This window comes from Ceratotherium simum, chromosome 30 (genome assembly GCF_057802395.1).
Source record: "Ceratotherium simum simum isolate JZ-2026a chromosome 30, ASM5780239v1, whole genome shotgun sequence".
Lineage (NCBI taxonomy): Eukaryota > Metazoa > Chordata > Mammalia > Perissodactyla > Rhinocerotidae > Ceratotherium > Ceratotherium simum.
Window position 1 is genome coordinate 1,178,168 of NC_141929.1, and position 8,216 is coordinate 1,186,383.

The 8,216-nt window shown below is 49.0% G+C and overlaps 1 protein-coding gene across 11 annotated transcripts in view; it reads right to left on the reverse strand.

The window, feature by feature from the left end:
• Positions 1–7,895, reverse strand: part of SPG7 (SPG7 matrix AAA peptidase subunit, paraplegin) — a 44,754-nt gene extending 36,859 nt beyond the window's left edge. For 2 of the 11 annotated variants that reach the window (XM_087419735.1, XM_087419734.1), the window contains exons 1-3: positions 6,551–6,747; positions 4,785–4,887; positions 1,382–1,471 (exon numbers count right to left, since the gene is read on the reverse strand). In XM_087419735.1, coding sequence (XP_087275861.1) covers positions 1,382–1,471; positions 4,785–4,887; positions 6,551–6,727 — 370 coding nt within the window. In that variant the 5' untranslated portion in view covers positions 6,728–6,747. Of the gene's footprint in view, positions 1–1,381; positions 1,472–4,064; positions 4,753–4,784; positions 4,888–6,550; positions 6,750–7,613 lie in introns of those variants that run through there. The other 9 variants (XM_004437002.3, XM_087419736.1, XM_087419737.1 and 6 more) reach the window with 7 other exon arrangements.
• Between the last annotated feature and the right edge of the window lie 321 nt (positions 7,896–8,216).

Sequence of the window (8,216 nt, forward strand, 5' to 3'; positions counted from 1 at the left end):
CCCACTCTGCTTCCAGGTTGGCTGCGCCCTCGGGAAGATGGGCTGGGGAGTGGGCATCAGTCTGCATGCTGATTTCTGGAGACAGGCGTGGCCCCAGGGGCCCGATTGACAAGGCACTTCTGAGGCTGCCTTCCACCCTTATGCGTCTGGGGCTCCCAGGAGCTGTGCTTCTGAGCAGGACTGGCCTTTGAGTACCCTCCAGGCCTCCCACTTGGGTTCCCTCGAACAACACACAGCAGCCACATCAAAATCAGCACTGAGGGCAGCCACATCAAAATCAGCACTGAGGGGCCAGCCCATTGGCGTAGTGGTTAACTTGGCGCACTCCACTTCGGTGGCTCGGGGTTCACAGGTTCAGATGCCGGGCACAGACCTACACACTGCTCATCAAGCCATGCTGTGGCTGCATGCCATATACAAAATAGAGGAAGATGTGCACAGATGTTGGCTCAGGGACAATCTTCCTCAGCAAAAAGAGGAAGATTGGCAATGGATGTTAGCTCAGGGACAATCTTCCTCACCCAAAAAAAAAAAAAAATCAGTACCAAAGTATAACGGAGCTCCTTGACAAGACAACCAGTTCTCCAGGTGTGACCCTCCCGAGACACAGCACAGAGCAGGTATCCAGTGCCCTCGGGTGTAAGAAGAGATCAGTAACAGGGTAATTTTGAGGCGAGAATTAACTGAGAAGATATATAAATCTCTTAGTAGGGTGCTGGGCACACTGCAATCATTCATAAACGTTAGCAACTTCCATGATTATTAGCTCCAAGCAGTCAGCTTTTATTTACAAGGTCAATTCAGTTCAAACTTCCCTTTTTATTTCCCTCACCCTTCACACCATCATCGAGTCCTAATTCCAGAGTAGGGATGAGACTTAAGATTTGCAAGTGAGGTCATTGTCAACTGGGCCTGGGGCAGGAATTAACTGGCACACAGAGGTCACCTGTACAGGACAGGGATCTGTCTCACTCCTTCTTCAAGGCCACACACTGTACCATCCTCTCCTCCAAAGGCTGCTTCTCAATCGGGTATGTATGGGGTTGGGTTCAGCCCAGGAGTCCTGGTGCCTTCCTCCCCACCCTGGAACTCAGAGCTCAGGGAAGATCCAAGATTCACCCTTTCCATGTAGAGGACAGAAACCCCACCTGCCTTCAGACATTCTGAACACGACAAGGGACACAGGTGCTGACAGAAGTGTCTCCAAAAGGCAGGAAGGATCCAGCAACCACATGAGACTGGGGGCAGGTGCCCAGGGCGAGGAAAACACAGGGGCCTGTGCTCGCCCTCCTTTTAAGACGGATCTCCTGTTGCTTAGACTAGAGCATACGTGTGAAGACCACTAGGAGAGCCAACATTAAAGAACATCAGATAGACATACCTTCTTCGTCTTCAGGGGTCCTCCCCTTGGATTTATCATTGTCCTTAGTCTTCTGCCTCATCCTTGAGGTGCTAAAATAGTAAGTGCCACCTACAAGGAACAGGGAAAATGTTTCACAACCAAGATCTGCAACCAGGGGACACAAAGGAGAAGAGCATATTCTCAAATGACCAAACCAAACTGAAACCTACGTGCAGAAGATTTAGAAGTCTGAGATAATCATTCTTAGTATAATATTTACTAATTACAGAATAATAAACTACTTCAACCCACACATCTATGGACAGCTAATTTTCAACACAGGAGCCAAGACCATAAGATGGAGAAAGGAAAGTCTCTTCATAATTTTATTTTATTTTTTATTTTTTTATAATTTTATTTATTTATTTTTCTCCCCAAAGCCCCAGTAGATAGTTGTATGTCATAGCTGCACATCCTTCTAGTTGCTGTATGTGGGACGCGACCTCAGCATGGCCGGAGAAGCGGTGCATGGGTGCGCGCCCGGGATCCGAACCCCGGGCCGCCAGCAGCGGAGCGCACGCACTTAACCGCTAAGCCACGGGGCCGGCCCTCCCAACACCATTTATTGAAGAGACTTTCCGGCCCGGCCCCGTGGCTTAGCGGTTAAGTGCGTGCGCTCCGCTGCTGGCGGCCCGGGGTTCGGATCCCGGGCGCGCACCCATGCACCGCTTCTCCGGCCATGCTGAGGTCGCGTCCCACATACAGCAACTAGAAGGATGTGCAGCTATGACATACAACTATCTACTGGGGCTTTGGGGAGAAAAATAAATAAATAAATAAAATCTTTAAATTATAAAAATAAATAAATAAATAAATGGTGTTGGGAAAACTGGACGGCCACATGCAGAAGAATGAAAGTAGACCATTATCTTACACTATACATAAAAATTAACTCAAAGTGGATTAAAGACTTTAATGTAAGACCTGAAACCATGAAACTTCCAGAAGAAAACATAGGCAGTACACTCTTCGACATCGGTCTGAGCAGCATATTTTCAAGTACTATGCCTGACTAGTGAAGGGAAACAAAAGAAAAAATAAACAAATGGGACTGTATCAAACTAAAAAGCTATACAGCAAAGGAAACCATCGACAAAACAAAAAGACAACCTAACAATTGGGAGAAGATATTTGCAAACCATATATCTGATAAGGAGTTAATATCCAAAATATATAAAGAACTCATACATCTCAACAACAAAAAAACTAACAACCCAATTAAAAAATGGGCAAAAGATCTGAACAGACATTTTTCCAAAGAAGATATACAGATGGCCAACAGGCACATGAAAAGATGTTCAACATCACTAATTAGGGAAATGCAAATCAAAACTACAATGAGATATCACCTCACTCCTGTCAGAATGGCTATAATTAACAAGATGGGAAATAACAAGTGTTACAGAGGATGTGGAGAGAAGGGAACTCTCATACACTGCTGGTGGGAGTGCAAACTGGTGCAGCCACTATGGAAAACAGTATGGAGACTCCTCAAACAATTAAGAATAGAACTACCACATGGTCCAGCTATTCCACTTCTGAGTATTTATCCAAAGAATATGAAAACATGAATGCATAAAGATACATGCACCCCTATGTTCACTGCAGCATTATTCACAATATAAGACTTGGAAGCAACGTAGGTACCCATCAAAGGAAGAATGGATAAAGAAGATGTGGTATATATACACAATGGAATACTACTCAGCCATAAAAAAGGATGAAATCTGGCCATTTGTGACAACATGGACAGACCTTGAGGATATTATGCTGGGCGAAATAAGTCAGAGGGAGAAAGTGAAATACTGTATGATCTCACTCATAAATAGAAGATAAAAACAACAAACAAAGGGCCAGCACGGTGGTGTAGCGGTTAAGTGCATGTGTTCCGCTTCAGCGGCGCAGGGTTCGCAGGTTTGGATCCCAGGTGCGCACCAACATGCCGCTTGTCAAGCCATGCTGTGGCGGCATCCCACATAAAGTAGAGGAAGATGGGCACGGATGTTAGCCAAGGGCCAATCTTCCTCAGCAAAAAGAGGAGGATTGGCATCTGATGTTAGCTCAGGGCTGATCTTCCTCACAAAAAAAAAGAACAAACACATACACACATAGAGACAGAGATTGGACTGACGGTTACCAGAGGGGAAGCGGGGAGGGAAGAGAGGGAAACAGGTGATTAGGCACATGTGTATGGTGATGGATGGTAATTAGTCTCTGGGTGGTAAACATGATGTAATATACAAAGAAATCGAAATATAATGATGTACACCTGAAATTTATATAACGTTATAAACCAATGTTACCGCAATAAGAAAAAATTTAAAAAAATAATAAACTAATTCAACTTATGAAGTATCTTTGTAATTTAAATTAGCCAATGTGAGGGAATAAAAATTAGTTATGAACATAAATTTGAGAAAGTGTCATGAGTTTGTTGGAGAACAATCCCTTCAATACATACAATCACTTGAAATGAATTTAAACACATGAACAACACAAGTGGCTTTAGCACATGTAGCAATGGCAGCGACCCAGTGCCACCATCACCAAGACAGGCCCACATAACACTCTTAACATGAAAGGTTCTGTCTTGTCCAAGGACTGATCAAATCAGTTTAAAATGGGGGAAGAAAAGAGTCTCACAACCACGACCGAGCCATACCTTTCTTCACAGACACTAACAGAACCACAAATGAGACAACCTGGACAGCCACCACACAGGATCAGGCTGTTTGGAGGGTGAAGTGTGTGCCACTGGGCGCACGTGTAGATTTAAACGAGAAAACAGAGCAGACGTCCAAGCTGCCGCCAAGTCAGAGCTCTCTGACCATGTGTGGGCACCAGGCTGTCCCATGCACACTTGGAGTCCGAAGATTTTATTTTTCCAATGTTCCAGTTGAATAAACGGGGGAGTAAAATTACAGGTGTCAATCCTTAAGGTCCTCTGACCTCAGGTCAAGAGAGAGCAGGACATCAGTAGCTCATTAGACGGTGCAACTCTATGGAACAGTAAATTCTCTGTAGGCTGTTTTCAGTTACCTTCTGGATGTAGGACATACAGAGCCACTTTGTAAATCCTTACTAAATGTTCTTGGAGCCGGCTAGAGAACATGAAAAACCTTTTTCAAGCAGTCCAATTATTGCTATACATCAGAATTTTAAAAAAACATGACTGAAAACAAGCAAAAATGGCCCGTTCAGACCTCAGACAATCTTCCTTTTCGTAAACTTCATTCAGAGCATGTAAGGGCTCACAATAAATAGAAGCCAAAGGTCCTGTTGGTGATTTTGGTGTTTTGTCAACATCAAACCAGCAACATTATCCTCATTTATTCACAAATGCCACAGCCTCTGTCACTTCTGTCTTTCCATAGATACAAACCTAAAAGTTTCCAGAGTCTGACTGGATTCTGGACTAGGTGCTGTTTCAACAAAAATCCACTGATTCCTTCAAAGGTAGGGGTGAGCAGTCGCAACTGTAAACTCTGAAAAAAAAGGATACCAAGGATCAATCACACCAACACCACAGCACACCAAAGCAATGTGGGCTAATTCCCTGCTGCAAAATCTTTTCTAAAAGCTCAAATATTTATTTATTTGTAATGTTTACGTTGCCCTGAAACGTGAAGTAATAGTCTGAGCATTATTTCAAAGTTTTAATGCAACATAAAAAAAAAAAATAACATCAAAACTTCAAAAGCAAGTTAGCAAGTCAAAGAAATGCTGAACTAAAGGCATGGCGCACTGACTGCCATTCTGTGGCCCGAAGCTCACAACTCTCCTGCAGGACACAAGGAGCAGATGGGCTACCAAAGCAACTGCCCAGGACCTTTGCTCCCGACGTCGCCAGATGACTCCCTGTAGAACATTTCAGGTACTAGAGCAGATTACTAGTCTATATTTCTAAAGTTCTGTTTTCAAGATGAGTATTTTCTCACTTGACTGTTTTATGTTTTTAAGATCAATGGTCTAATTTAACTTTTTCTATCTCTATGTTTGCAATTTCTTCATCTGTTTTACTTATTTATTCATTCTTAATTTTGTCCTTAGCTCATCCGTGCTGGGCTGCTGCCATGGAGAAAAGTAACACCTTGCCAAATGTCCTTTGGTAAGGAGTACATTACATGTAATTTCCTGTTAGCAATAGGATGAAAATTCCTAGTCTATACAACCATTGTCCCATTTAATTAATACTACTATTCTTGGCTCAGCAATGACCAATAGTCATATAAGGGAGGGCCAGAGAGTTGTGGACTGGGCCCAGTAAACATCAGTGTGTCAGATATAGCAAAAAGAAAACTGCCATTCTTCAAAGTCAGCCCCAGTGCTTGTGTAAACCAGGTTATTTTAGTTTATTACTATTACAGCCACTGGTGAGATAATCTTAGACTTCCCAAGTATGCGTGTATTGCCTACTTCAGCCCTTATGTTCATAGAATAAGCACAGGGTAAGACTAAAGATTATAAATTATAATTTTCCTTCTCAATAGAACTAAAAAGACAAAAAAAAAGTATAATATATCTACAGTTGCCCTCAGGTTCAGGAAGGGTGGCCAGTAATCTAGAATATGATTAGAATTCAAATTGGTCCTCAAGCGATGGTAAAATATAACAACAATAATGAATTACGACCCAAATTGTGAGGGCTGAGAGCCTAAGAGACGGCTGAAAACAAAATCAACCAAAAAAGCAGCAGGACTCAGGGTCTTTCTTCTCGGGGCGGGGTTAACCCCAGGAGGGCCCGGCACGCGGCATCAGACACGACTAACGCGTCAGGAACGTGTCGAGCTACACGGTGTTCCGCTCGCACACGAACCCTCAGACGGCCCGCTCCCACTCGGAAGGCGCTGGGATGCACCCCGGGACCCGGTCCGCACGAGCCGGAGTCAAACAGTTTTCTGCTAGAAACGAGAGACATTCTCGCTGGACTCGATGTTGAAACGCCGAGAAACAGGCAGAAACATCAACGCAGGACATCGGGCTGGAGATCCAGGCTGCGCCTGTGCGGGTGCTTGCCCGGCTCTCCCCGGGCCGGGGCGGGCTCGGAGCACACCTGCAACCGCAGCACCTGGACGCCGCCGCCGAGGACCCCTGACCGGGGGTCCGGGCGGGGGCGCCGCTCCGGCCCCGGCCAGGCCCTGGGGTTACCTGCAGGGCTCGGCCTCCAGCCCCGGCGAGACCCATCGGAGGCGTGTGGACGAAGTACGGCCACCTCCTCCCGGCCCCGGCGGAGAGGCCCGGGCTCCAGCCACAGTAGGGGCGCCGCCACGCACCCGAGCCGGGACCCTGGCGGAGGGAACGCAGAAGCAGTAGCACGGCCACCATCTTGGCCCGGAAGCAGCGCCTGCGCCGCTGCGCCTCCGCGGGGCGCCTGCGTGATCGCGGCGTCCTCAGCGCCTGCGCGGTCCTGCCTGCTAAGGCTCGGTACCCTGCGCCCGGCCTCGGGAGACATACGGCCAGCTGGCACCACCTAGTCCGAGTAGGGTTCCCTAGTTGTTTATGGAGGTGGCGTCCCGCGCGGAGCGCCGCCTCTAGAGCTGCAGCCTGGCAGGCCCGGGAGGGAGGGTGTCGGGACCTGGCGCCCGGCCGCGTGCTGGGACCGCCCGCCGGCTCCGGGGAGGACTCGGCCGGGCCCAGAGTCACGAGGTAGAGCTAGGAGCCTGAGGGCAGCGGTCGCCGGATCCCGGCCCTGACCCCGCACCGCGACCCCAGCCCGGCCCGGTCTTGGCGCGCGATGAGGCCGCAGGCCTGTCTGAGTGCCCGCGTCGGTGGTCTGCACACGGAGGGCCGGACGTTCAGACGGCCGGGGGTGGGGGGGTTGGGGGGAGGCGAGCGCCTGGCGCAGGCAGGAGTCCGGGATCTGGTCCCGCAGAGGGCACCGCGGGCGGGTGACCGCCTCCTCCACCGGCCTTTTGTCCCGCAGACGCCGGCCCGTCTCCGGAGGTCACTCCAGCCCAGCCCGTGAGGGCTTACGGCCGGACACCCGAGAGCCGAAGGGCAGACCGGGTGGACGTGTGACAGAGACACTTATTTCTGTGCTTTTCCGTTTTCCCCGAATCCCCCACGACGAGTCCTGTAATAGTGACCGGTCTTCCCGAGTGCGCCTAGTGCCCGACTCCTACCGAACACCCATGTCATATTCACTGTGAAGTAAACACCTTTAATAGCTACATTACAGGCGACGAAACAGACCGAGAAAACGAAGAGTCACCTGCCAAAAGTTGCAGTGAAGGCGCAGGGCCGGGTTTCCGAGCTGGTCTGACCGGTTCCGGCCTGCGCTCCCCCACCACGCGCTGGTTACAACAGTCGTCTGGTGACTGGTACAGCCTGCCCCGCCCTCCCCTGACACCAGACAGGGTTGGGGACATTTTTTAAATGAAGTGTCCTGACTACTGGTCCTCAGCGCTCGGGCAGCGGTGCCTTGGCAAAGGCGCTTGCTTGTGGTTGCTTTGTGGAGAGACCCGCCCTAAGCCGGGGTTGCCCCGACCTACGCACTGAACGGCCTTGTCCTCTTGCAGTCTTCCTTCACAGTCAGTCCGTCCTCCCCAGCTCCTCCTCCAGGACTTTTCCTCTCGCTGGTTAAGTTGTCCCGCCCACTTTCTGCCTTCCGGCTGGCTCTGTCCTGCCGTCACTCAACCCAGGTCTGTCCCGTGACTGTGACTGTAACCCAACTTCCCTGTGGTTTCTTGCACCCTCTCAAAGCTTGTGCAACGCCGCCCTGACAGGAAGGGACCAGGCCCCTCACCCTCGCCCCTGTTCCCTCGTCACCCTGCTCAGAGGGTTTGTGACTCAAAGCATCTAACAAACTTGAATG